A 20871-nucleotide genomic window follows, 5' to 3' on the forward strand; every position below is an offset into this window, starting at 1 on the left:
ATACTATACTATACTATACTATACTGTACTAAAATTTGCAATAAACACCACTTGTGCCCTCTAGTCTTTAAAAGACTCTCTCATCTATCTCTTCTGGTGAAAAAGGTTCTGGATACTCTCCAGTCTCCGAGATCTCACAAAGTCAAATCAAGGACCTTCTGCAAATGCTTGTTCGAACAGTAGTGTTTTATGATTGTTTTATGATTGTTACAATCAAGACCTGTGAGCTACAGCCTTAAAGGCTCAGTCATTTTTGTCTCCACCAGGCCGAAGGCATGGGGGGAGAGTATGTTTTGCACTCCGTCCGTCCGTCCGTGTGTCCGTCCGTCCGTGTGTCCGTCCGTCCGTGTGTGTGTCCGTGAGCAGCTAATCTCGGCCACCGTTAACCCGGTCGATGCCAAATTTTGCACACACACTCCCTGGATGCCAACGATGAACCTCTGCCCCAAACTTTCCAGAACGGCCTGTTATAGCGCCACCAGGAGGCCACTTTGTGCAAAACAAGTTTTTGCACAGTACACCTACAGATTTTGTCCAAACATCGCGCAAATTGGTACACAGTCTCTCTAGAGCCATTCAACGAAACCGGTCTTTCAGATTTCTCAGACTCCATCCTGATTGGTTAAGATTGGCTTGCAAAGTTCACAGGAGTGCTCAGTTTCAAACAAAATGCTGCAAATCATGAACACATCGCGTGATTTCCGTGAAATTGTGCACGCACATTCCCACTAGGCCGAGGACGAAATGCCACATGAACAATTTCAACTCAGCCTCAAGTTGGCGCTATAACTGGCCAAAAAGTGTTTTTACCTCTAACTGCACGGATCTGTGGATAATTTACTTTTGTTGCCCTTTTATCCAACCACAAGATGAAGGCAAGCTGCAATGTCCTACATTCCTATCCTGGTGGAGACCTGTGCCCAGAAGGGCACTTTTTCTAGTTTGTTTTGTTTTTAACCTGAGGGATGTGGCACCTTCTGGTTGGGACAGTATTTTAGATTAATTTAGCATTGAAAACTGGAGTAAGGAGACAAAGGCATAAATAATCATCTCTAACTCAGCGTGTGAGACAATTTACCTGAGCTTTGCAATGTTCCAATGGCGGAAGAAACATGTACAGGTGACGTCACTGAGTTGATCTTGTGTGTGCTGGTGCATAGACTGATGCCCATCGTAACACTGGCAACCTTCGTTCACAAAGGGAGAGAAAATGATTGCAGTACTTGACAGAGAAGTCATGCAGGTGTTGGTGCTGGACTGACAATATTATTAAGGGTATCAAATAGGACTTTGGGGTTACACTTGCTTGAGGATATGAAGTTGGTACAGTAGGCTCTCACTACCTTAACCATGGGATTAACAGGGCATTACATGGCATGGCATCAACCTGTTCACCCATAGCTCTCTAAAATGATGTTCAGTGTCTTGCTCAAGGACAGATCGACATACTGGGAGATCAAACCGGCCACTCTACCTCCTGAGCCACTGCAGCCACATAACATACCCAATGTGTGCAACTGTGCATGTGAGTTGACAGGTACTGAGTCTGACAGGCATGATTCAATTATGACCAGGGTATAACCCTGCACTATCTCTCCTTTCCTCCATTAGAAGTATATAGAGATTAAAATGTTTGCTTGGTTGATTGATTAAATATATTAAAGGTATATTCAGTGATTTCACTCAAAAAACCTTAGGTTTCGTTTTTGGCTGTGGGACCCAGCCTTTCGTCCAATCAGGATAGAGAGTCGAAAACGAAACCTAAAGTTTTTTGACCCCCAGGGGTTAACTGGGGACAGGGAGGAACTCCTTATATGGCCAGCACACTCTATAGTAGGGAGGATTATCACAACAAAACAAAAAAATAAGTGATATTTTAATTAAGTGAAATCACTGAATATACCTTTAAGTTTGCAAAAATAAAAGCACAGTTTAATACAGATAAAAGGATTGAACCAATCACCTGCTTCTTAAAATCGTTTATAGCATCTCACTCCCCTCCCCCATTTAAATGTTGGAAAAACCCTGTTCCTCCTCTCACTTCCTTAGAACACAGACCCCCTGCCATTGTGGCGACAGTGTGCTCCCATCCTCGCCGCCACTCTCCGCCCTATGGCCATGCTTGTAGTTTTATATAGGCTATAGTATTATTATCTCTGCCAGGCTGGAACGGACAGAAGGCGGATATTATGTTTTCGCTCCTGTTTGTACACCCATCCGTCTGTCCGTCTGTCCAGGCCGCTGAGTGTCTGTGACCAGCTAATCTTGGTAAACAATTCAATTCAATTCAAAGGGCTTTATTCGCATGAGAAAACATACGTTTACATTGCCAAAGCAGAAAGAACAATACAACAATACAGCAATACAATCAAAACAAAAATTATGTACTTTGTCAGAATCTTCAATAGATCAACTTCTATGTACCAAGATCACTCGATGCAGGTATAGTGCAGGTAAACACTGGAATGTACACTGTGGAACTTTGCATGAAATGATTTTTTAATATTATTAAGAATGAGGTGTTATGACAGGTACTCTAGGCAATTATCCTGGAGCATTTTTTGTTTGCCTGCAGCAAAGACACCACTTTGATCTTTTATTCAGACATTCTGAGGTATCCAAGACTGGTTCTGCCCCCTTAATCCTTGTGGTTGTTGCTGAGCTGTTTATGCTGAGTTTGCCTAAATTGTCAATCTTACTAATACCTTCTTTACCTTTACCTTGTATGGAAATCTTAATATTTGCAACAAATATTGTTTGAATAGTTTGGTCAGTCTGGCAAGCCTGAGTAATTCCTCAGGAATCATGGACTGTCTTTACGATACTCCTAGGAAGGAATTTGAGCTTCTGCCATCAGTTTGTTGATATAGGGTGCCTGCAGCCAAAACAATGGGACTACTCCACTTTGTCCCTGCTGCTATCATGGTGTTGAACAAAAAAATACCGACACTGCTGAGTTCTTAGATTAAAGCTCCTTCTTGCTATGTTCCCTTCCGATATGGTGCTTAGGCTTGATGTGTAAATGCCTGTTTTATATGCTTTTTATGCTTGTCTTGTGACCCCTTGGATGCAATATGAATGCTGCACAGTATAAACTGTCATGAGTGTCAACCAAGGTCACCTTGGTTGCTTCCTTACTCCCAATCAACAAACATGCACGCACGCGCGCGTGCACCAGACTGGTATCCTGTGCTAGGCCAAATAGGCTGCGGGCCAGCATCTCACTGTCCTGACAGACTATTGTTGTTTTATGTTGACAGACTTGATGAATATTTAACAGGAGGAGTGAGAGTGGCAGGCATCCGGTCTCAAAGAAGAAAACAGACCAATCCTCATCATGTGACTGGACGGAATCAATGGTGTGATGAGGACCCGATTCACCGATTGCTTATTATTTGATTGTTTACTCTTATAGGTTACTCTTTGTTGGAAAGATGACATCCCATGCCTTTGTCAACTAATTTACTTTGAAAGCACCTTAAATATAACGTGTTCCTCTTGCTCCTAGATATCCGTTTACAGGTCAAATGGGGGTGTGTGCGTGTGGTACGTAGTTGCCTTATGTGGGGTACATGTACATGAAGCAGGTGCAACGCAATGCTGTGTTTCGCATCTCATTTCAGCACCATGGACAGCGAGAAGCTCATACAGGTGATCAGACGGATGCAGTTGGAAATCAGAAAACTGGAGTTGGAGAACATGGGGCTGAAGAGGAGAGCTGGACCTCATTTTCATAGGATCGCAACAGTTCCTATCTTCGCAGCTGAATATAGAAGTAGGCCCATTATGGAATACCGGTATTAAATCTGCTCGTTGTTGACAGTAATACTAATAGCCAACAGCAGCACCGGTATCTAGCCTAATTAATCTCTTTCTCTTGGTTTATTTAGAGAGCATTGTCATGACGGTGAGGAGATATTCGGTCTTCCGGCCGTTGGTCTGTCATCAGTGGAATCTTCAAATGACCAACAGTAAGAATGAAAGGTGGCACACGCAGAGAATCCATTACGATACTCAGACGACTAGACTGGAGGACAGAGAAGATGAGGAGGGGCATGATGATCATCTTCTCTGACACTGACACGATGGATGGCCAACAACAACAACATTATATTAGGCTATGAAAATAGGCCTAACATATTAACAAGATCTGCTTGGACATTTGAAATATATGTTTCAATTAATAATGAGTTTCTGTCATTAGTGTTAATGCATCTAATAGTAATAGAAGTCAATATTACTAGGTTGTTTATATATATCCAGTGCTGTAATGAGTATTCAGTGCTGTATGATTAAAACAAATCTATCTGCGTGTATGACACAGGATGGGATGTCATTTATATACCTGTAGAACGCACCTGTCAGTCTCTTTTCCAAGTTTCTTGTTCTCGCGAGAGTGCTTGCTCCTCGGCGTTGCTTGCTGCAGTGGGAAGGTTGTTGTCCGCCATCACTGTGAACTAGCTAGCGTTAGCCAAAAACATTCAGAGAGGAGGAGGAGGAGTGTGACTGTCTGACAACAACAAGAAGGAGAAGAACAAACACAACACACAACCGGACATTCATTTTACGAAGGGGGGAACAGAGCGGTCGTAGGGTCTCTCCCTACCCACAGTCCCCAACCGGTCGTGTCCGTTTATTGTAAACCGACACAGGAGCGCGTGTCTTTTTCATGTAGTTCTTTCATGTTGACGTAGAGAAACGAACAGTCCGTTCAAAAAACTCAAACTCAAACATGTCCAATCTCAAAGGCGGCACCAAGAAGGACACCAAGATGAGGATACGAGCCTTTCCTGTGAGTGTGTTCACCTTAAGCTCGCAGGGCCGAGAGAGGGGAGCACTTTATTATTATGCGTCGCCCCCTTCTTCTCGCACGGCAAGAAATAGGACGTTATATTTGCAACTGAAATGGAAAAAGGGGGTCTCGCGCGACGAAATTAAGCTAGCAAGTTAAGCTAATTGAAGCCTGATTCATACATACTTCATCGTACGACGGAGCGAGGGGGGGAAAGCAGATCTACAAGCTCACAACGCGGCGTAGACGCGCCGCGTTGTGATCTTGTAGATCTGCTTCCCCCCGGCGCGCGACACCGCCGTACGTTGCGAGCAAAGTTGGTCAAATAAAACACAGCGGGGCCTCCTGTCTCTGTCTGCTCAGTGTCAAGTCAACATAACTAATGTTTAACTACATTTTAACCATCTCCGCCGGGCTGAACGGCTTCACCCGCTGTTCGACCTGGTTAGGAGGACAACACGGGCTCAGTAATGTCCCTGGTTTGACAGAAAATGTCCTCGTCATCTAGCGTCAGTTTGCTAAAAGAGCAATTTGCCAGGAAATGTCTTCTCTTCACTGATGAGAGGCTAGCCTAGCGAGTGGCGGCTAATATACTAGCGGGCCTCGCTAGCTTTAGCTGACTTGCACACACAGGTCTTCAAATCAAGCTGGTTAACGGTTCAGTTTTGAGCTATACATCCCACCCCACAGACAGAGCTGACCAGTTACACCCCCATGCTTGTGTTGCTGTGTTGAGAAGAGTGTTAAATGTGTGAAATCAGCTTGTCACTCTGAGCTAACGTTGCACCATCTCCCAACTTTTCTACTAGGCTATACCCTAACGTGACATGTTTACTTAACGTTAAATGACAAATTGACACTTGCTTCGGACATTTGATAATTGACAACTTGGCTTGAACTCATGGTAGACATTCTGCCAGTCCACAAAAAGTTGCCAGGTTGTAGGATCTGCAGCAGGTGTTGACAACATAGGTGTTGACAACATCTATCACTATGGAATACAAGGACTATGTATTTGTGGGTGTTGTTTTTGACTGTTGTGTGAAGGCAACAATCACTGTCATTATGAAAGTCCATCCATCTTCAACCGCTTATCTGTAGTCGTAGTCATTATGAAAGTGAGCATTATAATAAGATGATCTGGTTATGGTCAATCTGACTGAAAGATAATGATTTATTAAACAAATGTTGTGATGTGAGATTGTCATGCCGCCCTCTTTCCTGATACTATAATGTTTTCACTCATATCACTCATATCTTAATGTCAGAGAAGAAGTGATAAGTCATAACATGTCCCTTTCCTTGTTATCACTTATCAGCCATTGTGTTGTGAACAAACCCTTTGATCCAATGAATTGAATAGACATACACACATACAGTAACTGTGTTACTAATCTGTCTGCTTTTGGACCTGTCAAGCTAAAGTTAAAAATGTTAGAAAATGTATTGGTGTATAGTGTATACTAGTAACTGTGGAAGTTGTATCATAACAAAAATGGACTGCATGAATGATCAGTCGTCCAAATGCATGATTCTCTTGCATTACTACTAGCTCATCACATTTTGTTTCATCTTTCCGTGTCTGTCAGATGACGATGGACGAGAAGTACGTCAACAACATCTGGGACCTTCTGAAGAATGCCATCCAGGAGATCCAGAGGAAGAACAACAGTGGTTTGAGCTTTGAGGAGCTGTACAGGAACGCCTACACCATGGTGCTCCACAAGCACGGAGAGAAGCTCTACACGGGCCTGCGGGAGGTCGTCACAGAGCATCTCATTAATAAAGTAAAGAACCCCAATATCTCACACTCGCACATGTTTGTTGACAAATGGTGCTTCAAAATCACACCCGTGTGAAGTGAGTGGTGCAACTCTGTGTGGGGGTCCCCGACCCAGACCCCCAGGAACGTGCCCAGGGGGTCGGCCCGGTTGCGGCGAGCCACCCTGCGTCCGAAATTGTTGAGAAATGACAGTTACCATGTGGGGGTCCCTCTACTGTACTGTACTCGGTGTACTGTACCACCCCAAATCATCATATACAGTTAATATCTGTGTGTTTTTTAGGCTGCACAACAGTGACAGTTGCTTGTGAAAACCAACCAAACACTATTTCGTGCTCGGACACATGTACAATATATTGCTATATATTGTACATGGCAACAAGAACCCCAAAAGGGGTTCCTGTCCAGAAGGGGTGAAACGCTAAAAGGGGTTCCCGTAGTCTCCCGGCCTTTTGATTAGTGTCTCTAATAGATTAAAAAAGAGAGATTTCTTCATATACAATTCAAAATAAATTGGCACAGAATGAATGCCACACAAATGTATTTGGATAATGTCTTCAACGCATAATTTGAAAAAACAATCTAGAGTCAATTGACTTGATACTTGATGGTCCTATAATCGAAAGAGCAATGAGGCACTAGGCTAAGAGTATTTTGATTACAAAGCACAATGGTTGACAGAATGTACACAGCATTCACTCTGCAGCACTCTGGACACAAGTGAATGTTGGCAAAATAAGTGATGTGGAGTGATTCCTTACAAAGTAAATGGGATTTTACAGAGGGTAAAGTCACAAGTGTTTCACTCAAGCATTGTTTGATTATTGATTGATTGCATGGTCAATTCGACTGATACCGTTATTCCAATTGAAGTTTCCAGTAGGGCTGGGTGCAATAACCGCAATATTATCAGGCAATAACCGCGGTAACAAAAATCCCATACCGCCCCAGCCCTAGTTTCCAGTAAGGTTTACCGTGCACTTGTTATACAGTAACTGTGATTCTGGGTGCAGAATCATAATCATTTAATAAACAGGGCAATCTTTTATTTTTAGGCCTGCTGATGCATGCGCACGCACACACACACACATCTTTATTTAAAAATGCCCAACTTGTTCACCATATGGAAAGCTTCTCCAGAAAACATTGATTGAATGTGCAGCCTTAATTGAATTTGCAGCCTTAATCATCACAAAAGGCTTTTACAACTTCACCTTCATTTATATATATATAGATTGTGCATTACATTCACCCATTCACACACGCATTCATACACCGATGCCGGAGGAAACGGGAAACCATGCAAGGCACCAACCTGCACATGATATGACAGATTAATCGTGTAGCTCTAGTATTCGCCTCAACACACTGCACATTTCTGACGCTCTGTCTTATCGTTACAGGTACGGGAAGATGTGTTAAACTCTCTGAACAATAACTTTCTACAAACACTGAATCAAGCCTGGAATGACCATCAGACTGCCATGGTCATGATCAGAGACATCCTCATGTACATGGTAGGTGGGCTACTGTGTCCTTGTCATACTCTTTTAACATTTAGTTATGGGGTGTTTATATAGAAGGTCCTCTGTTTTACAAGGGCGGTGCCTCTTACATAAGTTGGTTCTCAGTGGGAAGAGATTATCTACAAATAAGATAAATTCTCCTCCTGGCTTTTGTCCATCTTGAGGATGAGTCTTGTCCTCTAGCCCTGGCAAGAAATATTGTGAAGGAATGTCCAGTGCTGCTCTGCCCCCCTTTCCCCAACTATCTACATCCAAGGTTGGACTTGGACTTTAAGACATGTATTTTTGTTGTAGCTAAACAAAGAGCCTCTGTTGCTTTATCTAGTTATTTTTCTTGAGCAACTGGAAAGTTACCTATCCACATAAGGCAAGACAGTTGATTTAGTGTAACAAGCTAAAAGGCTGAAGTGTTTGTGAGAGAGTCAAAGTGAAAGAGAGCCTTTAAAATACGTGCAAGCACGGTCCAAACAATGACACAGCCTGCTACTGAAATGCAGCGCTATCTCAGGGGGTTCTATTGTTCGTTCCACTCTCCCCCCTTGCTTCCTCCATCTTTTTCTTTCCCTCCTTTACCCCCCCCTGCAATCAGCTGTGTATTTGTTGAACTGCTGCAGTGCTCAGGTCAGCTTCACTTGTGCAATGATAGCAGCTTGCTTGCTCTCGCCTGCTGAACTCTGGAGGACAAGTAGATAATCACCTGCTCCTGCGCCATTGTCAGAGCCAGGCAAATCCTCGGATTTATCGTACTCTGTAAATAAAGTCATTCAGATAATCACTTGAGTGCGTCTGCTCCAGTGGCCAATGTGTTTGTACAATTTAGTATCCCTTGAACGCTATGCTAGTTTGTTTTCTTTGAAAAGTGTGAGCACCTTGGAAGCAATATGGTCAGCAACTCTTGCACAATACAGTTGGAGTATGTGGTGGAGCTCATTTATCAGCCAGATATGTTTTGAACCATTTGATGTATTCACTGTGGCCAAATGCTTTACAACTGTAATTGGACTGCACACAGTTTTAAAAAACATTCATGTTTACCCTCAGAGTAAATCACTGGCACATTTTTTACTTTTCTTACCGAGTATTTAAAAGGTGACCTGACTTTTGCCACTATACAGCTTTTCCGTTCTTTTGTACTCTCTGGTGTCATTTCTAACAAACTTTTTTTATATTTTATTTTTTATCACAGGACCGAGTGTATGTTCAGCAGAATAATGTGGAGAATGTGTACAACCTGGGCCTTATTATCTTCAGGGATCAGGTGGTGCGCTACGGCTGTATTCGGGACCACCTAAGACAGACCTTGCTGGACATGATTGCACGGGAGAGGAAGGGGGAGGTTGTAGACAGGTAGGGAAATGGGCTAACTCATTGGATGTATTCTGTCCTACTGTTTGTTTTCTTCTTGCATAAACCGTACCACAATGTGACACTTGCAGGGGCGCGATCAGGAATGCCTGTCAGATGCTTATGATTCTTGGCCTGGAAGGTAGATCTGTGTACGAAGAAGACTTTGAGGGACCCTTCCTAGATATGTCTGCAGAATTTTTCCAGGTGGGTTGGCCATATTTTTGCAAATTGTGTGTGTGTGTGTTTGTGGGGAGTGGATAGGGGTTCTCTGTCATTCCATGACCAGTGTGACCTTAGTGCTCATATAACAACTTCCCAACATACACTCCAACAGATGGAGAGCCAAAAGTTCTTAGCGGAAAACAGTGCCAGTGTTTACATCAAGAAGGTGGAGGCCCGGATCAACGAGGAGATCGAACGGGTCATGCACTGTTTGGACAAAACCACAGAGGAACCAATCGTCAAGGTGGTGGAGAGGGAGCTAATTTCCAAACACATGAAGACCATTGTTGAAATGGAGAACTCGGGCCTGGTTCACATGCTCAAAAACGGCAAGACAGAAGGTGAGGAACTTGTTTTTTCACTGCCTCGTTGATGTTACCTTGCATTTTGTTGAAACAATACCTTTTGGATAGTTAGCATATGCGGCAGCAAGAAAAGGTCAGTTTCTAGTACTAGTACCTTTCTAGTACCCATTCTGTCAGCCTTTCGCCAATACAGTACAGATTAGCTAAATTCAATTGCTTTGTGTATCTTTTCCTGTAGACCTGGGCTGCATGTACAAGCTGTTCAGTCGCGTGCCAAACGGCCTGAAGACCATGTGTGAATGCATGAGCTCCTACCTGAGGGAGCAGGGCAAAGCTCTGGTGTCTGAGGAAGGAGAGGGGAAGAACCCTGTCGACTACATTCAGGTAAACTAGTCCTTGAGTTATCCTAAAGTGGATCTTTTGATTTATTATGTGTTAATCATGTCTCAAAGGAATAATAATGCATTGTGATGTGAAGAGCCCTGCTTAGGATTATATTTTTCTTTTTTTTACCAACTCCATATCTGTTCTTACTGATACTTATTCTTAATTTATTTATTATTAAGATGTTATCATTTCTGTCTACACGGGCTGTGGAAAACTAAAAAAACTGTTCCAGCCGATTGACATAATCCATGGATACATTTCAAGCTAATGGATACTACAACCTTTCTCTTCCTTGAACGTTCGCATGCTTAGAGTAAACACAGTCAAGGCTCGACAGTGCGACTAGGTAGTCGCATTTGCTACTAAAAATAGCACCGTGCGTGTTGTAGAATTAAATTTGTAGCACTGGTGTGACTACAGAATTTGCCCGTTCAATCGTAATAAAGACAAGGCTCTGATACAGCAAGTGCACATTCTATTCGTTTCAGTTCTATACCTACATTTATATTTGTAGTACGGCGGTGTCGTTCACCAAAAAGAGCAGATCTACAAGCTAACAATGCGTCGAGGCTCGATGCATCCTTAGCTTGAAGATCTGTTCCCCTTGCTTCCACTGCACCGCATCACCCTCCCACTTTTAGCACTCTGCTGTGTTCTTCCCTCGCAGGCAGCACAGTCTGTGTGCTGCACAGAGCGTCAGAGCAAAGGGCAGCATGATAGCATCACGGAAGGAGTTGCTTGTTGTCCCCGACACGTTGAATACTAAACTTATTCACAAAGTCTGTAACGTTCGGACGCCAACTTTTAACCAAACGTGGGAGAAACAGCGTTCAGGGCTGCACGCACAAATAAAGAGTGCACGCTCTCACGCACATGACGGATTCATATATTATCGATCAAAAACAATCCTTAGCACATCGCTTACAAAAGCGTGTGTTGCTTAACGAGCACGGTAGGCAGCCGAGGGGTGATTTCAACACAAAGGACTGGCCCCACCATCACCACCACCAGCTTAGTAAGTTAGTGTAACTGTGTGTCAGATGTTCCGTCTGAAGCAGTCAGAGCCAAGGAGAATGTTACAATTTAATTCACAATCGAGCATCTTGCCCTGCACCGAATATCACATGATAGAACAGCAGGATAGTCTGTCTATCCATCCATCCATGAGCAACATAAAAATGCATTGATTATCTATCTATCTATCTATCTATCTATCTATCTATCAGCATAAAAACGAATTGGTTATATAGATTATATTAAAACAAATCCTGATGAATATCAATATTTTGAAATTAGCTGAAAAGATATTGTGATATAATATTTTGCCATATTGCCCGCCCCTACCTCATATCACTTTATTAAAGAAAAATCACACCCGTGTGAAGTGAGGCACTCTTATCATCATACATCATAAATCATCTCATACTGGCCAATCAGAATGCCTGTGATTGGTTAGCTGATTTGCTTGTTTGCATATGATGTAAATCTTCCTTTCAATGGCGTTTAATGTTATTAGCGGAATTTTGACCAAATTTCTCCGTTCATTGTCAATGGCAAATATTGAGACGTGTGGGTACAAGATTTAGCGGACATTTGACTGAATTCCCCTTTCATTGTCAATGGCAAATCTTGAGATATATACATATATATACATATGTATATACATATGAGGGGCTAGCGCCCCTCAAAAACACATTATTTGATAACTTTTCATGGTGCTCCTAAAATAATTTGTGCTACTAGATTTTTCAACTTGAAAAAATGCTAAGCGTCGAGCCCTGAACACAGTAGTAGCCTAGTACTGCATGTTTACCTTGAATTTGAATATATAACAAAACATTAATAAACTTATGGATCAACTTGTTTTCACAGGGCCTGCTGGACCTGAAGACAAGATTTGACCGTTTCCTGCTGGAATCCTTCAGCAACGACAGACTCTTCAAGCAAACCATTGCCGGGGACTTCGAATACTTCCTGAATCTGAACTCCCGGTCACCAGAATACCTCTCCCTCTTCATTGATGATAAGCTCAAGAAGGGAGTCAAAGGGGTATGTACAAATGCATTAGCTACTGTCTTAAGAAAATACGATTATTCATCACTCAACAAAGCGTTTGTTTACTTCTGGTTCACCTCTCGTGACCCGTGGGCCTGTAAAATAAAGTGAAAAGCAGTGGCAGAAGAATTGGGGTAGAAGAGGGGTAAAAAACCTCTCGGGATGGATATGAAACAGGGACATTGCTCATTGTTTGTTTTGTGTCCATATGTCCAGTTGACGGAACAGGAGGTGGAGTCTATCCTGGACAAGGCCATGGTGTTGTTCAGGTTCATGCAGGAGAAGGACGTGTTTGAACGGTACTACAAACAACACTTGGCCCGCAGACTGCTCACCAACAAGAGTGTCTCTGACGACTCTGAGAAGAACATGATCTCCAAGCTTAAGGTATGAGGCAGAGATGTTAGAATTAAGTGTCTGTGTTTTCTGTGAGTTCCTTCACACACTGCCTGTTGACTCGGTGTGTCCCTTTTGTTTACCCTTTCACAATGTTTGGGTTGTAAGGAAAAACATCCTAGTTGAATTATAAAGTGGGTACTTTGTACAGTTCTATATCACTACAAAATGTAGGTCAAGGTGAAATCAACTAAATGAAAACTTATTTTATTTTAATTAGTGTTTTTTACCCCCTTTTCTCACAATTTAGTTGCAGACTATATCTCACAATTTAGTTGCAGACTATATAGCATTCAGAGATTGTGGAATAGTTGTCTGGCTATGTGAGACTACTAGCACAGTGATAAAGATCACCCTCCCTGAACATGTGTAATTGTGTTAATATAGACGCTCAGCCCATCATGTCTTCCCTTCTCTGTCCTCTTTATAGACGGAGTGCGGCTGTCAGTTCACCTCTAAACTGGAAGGAATGTTTAGGGACATGAGCATCTCCAACACAACCATGGATGAATTTAGGAACCACTTACAGTCCACAGGGGTAAGAAGCACTTAAGCTGCTATTTTCCCTATTCTTGAAAATGGAAAACATTTGAACATTTTAGCTTATGAAAAAAGAGGAACGTCAGGTTGGAAGTAGTTAATGAGCTAAACTGATGGAAAATACACTTCCTGTAAATGTTCATCTAAACCAGTGTTACATTCAGGAAGTAGCTATTATGTGAATTTGTGCTCTCATACATAAATGCATGTGTGTATAAATTGGAACCCTATACAAAGCTATACAATGAATTTGGAGTACGAGCAAAAGAAACCATACGTGTCGGTAATTATCTTAAGTCAGGCTGGCGGTATAATTACTGGTTAGTCAGGCTGTGTATTGAATCAATAGTGCTGGTGTTTTGACACTCATTCTTAAAACTCTGCATGTTTGTGTGGCTCAGGTGTCTCTGGGTGGTGTTGACCTTACAGTCAGAGTCCTCACTACAGGCTACTGGCCCACGCAGTCGGCCACACCCAAATGTACCATCCCTCCCTCTCCCAGACATGCCTTTGAGGTCTTTAGAAGGTAGGCATTGTTGTTGTTGCTTAACACCTGAGCTCTATATCCAGAGTCCCATGGCTGCCCATGTACATGCGTATATGCACAAAAACGAATTTCACACTTTTTTACTTGCAAAACTGTGATGTGACAATAAAGTTGATTCTGATTCTATATACTGCATGTATTCTGTTTTGTATTGCAGGTTTTACCTGGCCAAGCACAGCGGTAGACAGCTCACACTCCAGCACCACATGGGCTCAGCAGACCTCAACGCAACCTTCTATGGCTTCCTCAAAAAGGTGAATCCACATGTATTTTCACACTGGCTACATTGCAAAACTGCATCACTACTACTAACTGTTACAGTTGCACACAGACTAATACAACATGCGATAATGCTTGGTCTGATATAGAAAGGGAGTGTGAAATCAAGTTTGTGAGACTCATTTCTCAGTCTTGGTGTCTTGTCTTTACCGTGTTCCCAGGAGGACGGTACGGAGGCAGTTGTATCCGTAGGAGGGGCCCAGGTGACGGGCTCTAACACTCGCAAGCACATACTGCAGGTCTCCACCTTCCAGATGACCATCCTCATGCTCTTCAACAACAGAGAGAAGTCCACTTTTGAGGTCAGAAATGCCGCTCCTCTGTCAGTTGACCTCTCCCCTTAGAATGTTTGTTTGTCATAATTATTATTATTTTCCCTGTCCACAGGAGATCCAGCAGGAGACGGACATCCCAGAGAGGGAACTGGTGCGGGCGCTGCAGTCGCTGGCATGTGGGAAGCCCACTCAGAGGGTCCTCACCAAGGAGCCCAAGTCCAAGGAGATTGAGAATGGCCACGTGTTTACAGTCAATGATCAGTTTACTTCCAAACTGCACCGAGTTAAAATACAAACGGGTAAGTGACTGTGTGTGTGTGTGTGTGTGTGTCACCTGCAAACCTGACCGTTTGGCAGAAGTTCTCATTTTAAATACAAAATGTCATCCACATGAATCATCAAAGGGTTTCTAAATTGGCCTGCTGCCATTCTTGAGTGAGATTATTCCTAGGGGGATTCCCCCTACACCAGCATTTTTCTGTCATTCAGCCAATTGGCACCAAGATGAACTCCTTTCTATCTGTGGTCCGGTCCAGTATGTCTAGGTTTCCATGGGTTACCACTAATTAACCACACTGGAGGTTTGAGTGACCTTGTTTGCCTCTGTAGTGCAGCATTAACAGGCTGCTACAAGTAATGTTTCAAAAATACATGTCTCAACTTCTCTGTTTGAAAATCACACAAAAGAAGTGCTGCATTTATTCCCTATAACCACAGTGAGTGGAAACGGAAGAACATCCATATGACTGCCATGTTCAACTGCCTTTGATCATTCAAATCTCATTTGAGTGCAACTAGGGACAAATTAAATACATCTGTTGTTCTAATGTAAATTATTTTATCTTTACTGTCAACATTTGCATATTTAGGAGGTGATGCAAGCTGATTTTGAGATACACACCTTTTGTTTGTACATTATATTTAAAGATAGTAACGTTCCCAGCAAGCACGGTCAGGACCTGGACGAATTAGTGACGTCTCGATTGGGTCCAGATTGGGGCCAGTCAAACCAAGACTAGTAGGATCTGGCCCAGAATATCACCTGATTTCAGCCAATATAAATTCTGCTCACTAAGGTGGACGGCCAGATCAATTTAAGTCATACAACTAGTCAGATCTGGCCCAGAATTAGCTATATTATTTCTGGTGAAGACGTCCTGGAAATGATGTAAAGATCATCCCTATGGGCTGTGATCTGGCCTAGTCCTGAACGTACCAGCGGACATCATTTGGCTTGCTGGGTTAATGTAAACGGACAGTATTCGAGTATGGACTGAAGCCTAATTTAGGTTTATAGTATGAAGGAGCAGCTTGCCAAAAAGAACATATGTACAAGATAATATGTAGAAGGTGTATGGATTTCATATATCCTCTTTATAGAAATCAGAGCTGAAGAACTTATACACTTTGGAAAGCCAGAACTTCTCCATTTATTGCGTTTCACAAATCAAAACTGTCCCCTTCTTAAAATGTAACTGGCCTGTGCCCTCCAAGCATTGCTAATCAAATTATTGACCTGATTATTTTCTTCTTACATTAACACACTTTTGCACATAGCCACGCCTCCAGGACTACCCTATATAGAGGGTATGCGTGTGACATCATGTCCGGAAGTTATGCGGGAATGTCTACTAAAAACGATTATTTCAAAATTTCACATAGTACTTGACATTGAACATAGGCTAAACTAGAACTGCACTCTGTCGAGTGCATACTTGCTTGTTGCACACTAGTAGGCCATAAATGGCCAACTAGTGCGCAAGCAGAGCGCGCAAGTATTTTCGACCGCTGTAAACTGTGGAATCTCAGTATCTCTGTGAAGGAACATTTGAAATGTCTAATTATTAGGTGTAACTATTTGCTACCTATCTACTTTATGCATGTAAACACCTAGTATTATTAATAATGCTGTCAAAGTTAACGCGTTATTAATGCATTAACGCAACACCTTATTAACGGCACTAATTTTTTTATCGCAATAACGCAACAAAAAAAGCACAGCGATTGGCAGGCGGGATGTTGAGGAATACTGGTTCCTGCAATGCACTCCCTTCCCAGACCCCTTGTTAGGATGTTTAAAGTGGAGTAACAGCCTTCCATTTACATTTCACAAGGGTTTTGCTCGTGTACGTTCCAGTCCAAAAAAGCTTGAGAAACCTGTGCAATTGAATTAATCCTTCCAGACCCAAAGCAAAACCCCCGCTGTTAATGTAGCATCGCATTGTAAACAGCTGTGCCTCGTTATAGCCACACACGTTTCTAACTTGCGATCACAGTCTCGATACTTTTCAATTGTGTGGTACTTTTTTATGGATTTAATTGTAACAGAAAGTTCTATTCCAGACTGTCCACAGTCCCGACTCCAGTCACGGAGCAGGGACTGACAGACAGTACACACAGAGAGACGAGTGGTCTTGCTGCTACCGCACCAGCTAACTAGAAGCCACGCCAGCCCAGAGGTGTTGCCAGTATAACTCTATGGCAGAAACAAGCCACCTAGGTCTATACAAAATAAGACAAAAAGAAGCAACACTGGTCGTTTCTGGCCAGTGTTGCCAAATAAGCGATTAGTAAGTAATTTAATTTAATTTATAAGCGATTTTGGGATTATCTTTGTAGATTGAAAAACATATTGGGGGTCCTTTGCTCTTGGCATGAAAATGTTTGAGAACCACTGCTCTAAAACAATATTAGACAAAGTTTGAGCCACAAACACATTGCTCTCTCTCTTCTCCTTTTGTATAAATTAAATAGGCCTATTCATGATTCTGCTTATAGAGAAGTAGCCTATGTTAGTTTGTTTTATGGAAACAGTTGTTTGTGTTGAATGTGCTAATTGCACAGAATTATTCAAAAGAGAGAAAATGGGCAAGCCATAAAATAATGCACATTGCACTTGTCTTTTCATACGTGGAAAAAAGGTAAATAAAAAAAGTAACATTCAATGTTGTCAAACCTGATCGGAGCATCTCTACAATACAGCGTTTTCTTTCAGTTCATCATTGAATTTAGAGCAAAAAAGGTTTTGCGATTAATTGCGATTAATCGCGCGATTAACTACACAAATCATGCGATTAATCACGATTAAAAAAATGTATCGCCTGACAGCACTAATTATTTAGTATGGTTCAAGTTTCTATCTGTATAAGAAATACACTTTTATCAATTTAGAAATATTCTAGATCCCTTTTTAGTTTTTCAAAGAAAAATAAATCATTGATATGTGATGAAAAAAAAGTTATATAGACTGAATTAAAATATGTTATACAGTATAATTATTTTATTATTTATTGTAAATTGTCAATTGTTTTAAATTTATTTCATCTTGGACTATAGTGATATTAATACTAAATCTATGTATACATATATATACTATATAGAGTATGTAGTTGTAAGTTGAAAACCGTGCCAGCCAACCCGCCACTTGATGCGTATGAAAATAAAACAGCAGATTTGTGCCTGGTTTGCTGGGACCAGATTACATAAATGACCATATTTCTTACGTCATCATTGAGAGATAGTCATACATATACACACCATGTACTCTGGTCCCAGCAAATCAGGCACAATTTGCTATTTTATTTTACTGATTATGTATATAGTATACGTATGACTAGCTCTAAATGATGACGTAAGACGTATACATATAGAGTATGTAGTTGTAAGTTGATTAGCGGTATACTGTTGTTACTTTGCGCCAAAAACCGTGCCAGCCGACCCGCCACTTGATGCGTATGCGAATAAAACAGCAAATTTGTGCCTGGTTTGCTGGGACCAGATTACATAAATGTATGTAATCTGGTCCCAGCAAACCAGGCACAAATTTGCTGTTTTATTCGCATACTGTACACATCAAGTGGCGGGTCGGCTGGCACGGTGCACACAGACTGGGCGAAATTATTTCTTGCGCGCTCTGCTTGCGCAAGTAATGATGCTACATCAAGGTTGAGAACGTCTATACATTTCTTTTCCAGATTTTTTTTTTAAAGCTTTTAAATTAGCTGTAAAGTATGACATTTATCCATATATTAATGGCCTAATTTCTTACCTAAAATGTTCTGGTAACACAGACTTGAGGGTGACTCGTTAAAAGTTCATCCATGCGTGATCCCACAATAATCGGTACAACCATTGAGTTGTATCTGTTTTACACTGATGTTATCATGCCATACCCTGTTCAAAATGTCTTCATAGAACAGTATGTTGAGCTGTCATGTCCACCCCAGTATCATTATCTTCTATATCAACGCTAATCTTGTCTCTGTCCCCACCTCCCAGTTGCTGCTAAACAGGGGGAGTCGGATCCCGAAAGGAAAGAGACGCGCCAGAAAGTGGATGACGACAGGAAGCATGAAATCGAGGCGGCCATTGTCCGCATTATGAAGTCCAGGAAGAAGATGCAGCACAATGTCTTGGTGGCAGAGGTAGGAAGAGACACTTCTCTTCATCATATCGGCCCTCGAACGTAAACAGTTTAGTGTTGATGCGTTGTATCACAGTATTTGCATGACCTTAGATCACTGTTTGCAATCATTTTGTGGCTTGAGTTTGTGGTTACTACCCAAGGCTTTTAGAAGAATATCACTTGCATTCCCTTTTAACAAGCACAAAATTCTCGGTATGCGCTTACGTTTTTAGCTACATGGCTGCAACTAAAAATAAATTTAAATGTTGAATTTTTCATACTTTCATTAAGATCTATCACATTACGTTGAAGGATTACCTAGCAGTAGCACAGTTTTTTATTTACATTTAATGCACTTGCGTTAACCCCATCTTACGTATGTCTTAAAGCATGCTGGATGTGACTGGTTGGGCATAGGCATGAATTAAAAAGAAACAGAGTTGGAAAATATGTTTATTTCCATTGTTCTTATCTCCTTAGGTTACTCAGCAGCTCCGGGCACGTTTCCTCCCCAGTCCTGTGGTCATCAAGAAGCGTATAGAAGGACTAATAGAAAGAGAATACTTGGCGCGGACGCCTGAGGATCGTAAAATCTACACTTACGTAGCGTAGAGGAACATCGGAACCAGAGGAGACAGAGACTGGACGCGGCTGGGGAAAGGGGGGACAATTGGGTTTTTCTTTTTCCTTTTTTTTCTCCTCTTTGGACTGTTATTCGCATGGACTGGAAGTATTCTTTTAAAGATAAATGCTGGGAAATTAACTCCTCGTCCCTTACACATCATGAAAACACAACCTCTCCTCAATAAAACCACATGCAGAAAAGCAATGTCAACAAAGCGAAAAATCCAGTGTTGCATAGATGATTTTAAAACCAGGCCCACTCTTCTTTTTTTTTTTCTTTTTTTTTTTTTTTTCATTTTTTCCCTGTGAGGTTTAAACATGGATCGGATCCAGCTTCAAGCTTTTCACTGTTTTACCCTTGTAGAGAGCGACCTTACAAAGAATCCCTCGGGAAGAAATGTGAATGCACCGCATTATTTTTGTTTTTCAATACTGTGTAAAAAAGTGATAAAATTAATTATTAAAAACAAAACGCGGCAAATGTGGATTGTTACAAAAAGGAAATAAAAAAAAATCTATATTGAATGTGGATGTTCTGCACTTTACCACCATGATCAAGTCATAAAATCTTGGTCCCTTACAATGCTGTAAAGCTTAATTTATATTTTGAGGTATGACAAACAAAAATACAGATTGTAAAATATATTGGTCTTTTTGGGGGAGTGGTGCAGTCCATCCTAGGATATTTAACTTTAAAAGACATCTACTGGGGCTTTTGTGCGCACCCACAGTTTTATAAGTTGCTTCATTATATTTAGATATTTTATAGTCATGAGATCAGACACACCTCCCGAGTCCCTCCTGTATAAACCCATTGAATTGCAAACTCAATTTTAACCATCGTTTAAAACGGTGGTTCTGGTGACCGCTATATAATCCTAATACGTGAAGGGGCTGTATTTTTTCACATTTAAGTTACAACATTAAATGGAGAAAAAAAACGTGGCCCTCACATATTAGAACGACAATATCAGGGATGTTCTCAATTAGTCCAAGTAACATAAGATGGAGTTTGAATTTCAGTGGACTTATCTAGGAGGGGGGCGGGGGGATAAAATACAAATTTGTTTTATAGTGAAATATCCCTTCAGTGACAAGTGATTTGACACTCGTTTCTGCACATATGGTACACAATAGAGCAGATTGTGTAGTGTGACACGCAACCGCTGTATATGGATCACAAGTGTGACTTATGCACTCAATTTTGTGTTTTTGGCTCTTACCAAGGTACTGTCTCTGATGTAAGCTGGTGCGTCAGCGCTGCTGTGTCTCACAGTCACCTTTTAACCTCTTTGTGTGTGTGTGTGGGCCATGACTCAAATCAACTTTAAAACATTCTGGAGGGATGATGCAAATGTATTTATCAGTATGTTGAGAAGCAGAAGTAG

At 41.6% G+C, this 20871-nt stretch overlaps 1 protein-coding gene across 1 annotated transcript; it reads left to right on the top strand.

Moving 5' to 3' along the window:
- The first annotated feature begins 4432 nt into the window (after window positions 1-4432).
- Window positions 4433-20008, top strand: LOC310871465 (cullin-3). Its single transcript, XM_083782997.1, has 16 exons — window positions 4433-4792; window positions 6382-6579; window positions 7979-8092; window positions 9288-9448; window positions 9538-9652; window positions 9783-10011; window positions 10214-10359; window positions 12235-12411; window positions 12634-12804; window positions 13244-13351; window positions 13755-13879; window positions 14058-14154; window positions 14341-14481; window positions 14567-14753; window positions 18733-18878; window positions 19340-20008. Exons 1-16 carry the CDS (start codon window positions 4733-4735, stop codon window positions 19469-19471), a joined length of 2307 nt encoding a protein of 768 aa, XP_083639123.1. The 5' UTR covers window positions 4433-4732; the 3' UTR covers window positions 19472-20008.
- Window positions 20009-20871: the final 863 nt, after the last annotated feature.

The sequence above is a fragment of the Protomyctophum parallelum genome (assembly GCF_964188405.1).
Source record: "Protomyctophum parallelum genome assembly, chromosome: 14".
In the NCBI taxonomy this organism is placed as follows: domain Eukaryota; kingdom Metazoa; phylum Chordata; class Actinopteri; order Myctophiformes; family Myctophidae; genus Protomyctophum; species Protomyctophum parallelum.

What these genes read in the sequence shown, in the direction of transcription:
- LOC310871465 (XM_083782997.1), top strand. Translation starts at nt 4,733, where the DNA reads ATGTCCAATCTCAAAGGCGGCACCAAGAAGGACACCAAGATGAGGATA. An exon ending in CAAAAACGGCAAGACAGAAG is followed by an intron (nt 10,012 to 10,213) that starts GTGAGGAACTTG and finishes CTTTTCCTGTAG; the next exon opens with ACCTGGGCTGCATGTACAAG. An exon ending in ACCACTTACAGTCCACAGGG is followed by an intron (nt 13,352 to 13,754) that starts GTAAGAAGCACT and finishes TGTGTGGCTCAG; the next exon opens with GTGTCTCTGGGTGGTGTTGA.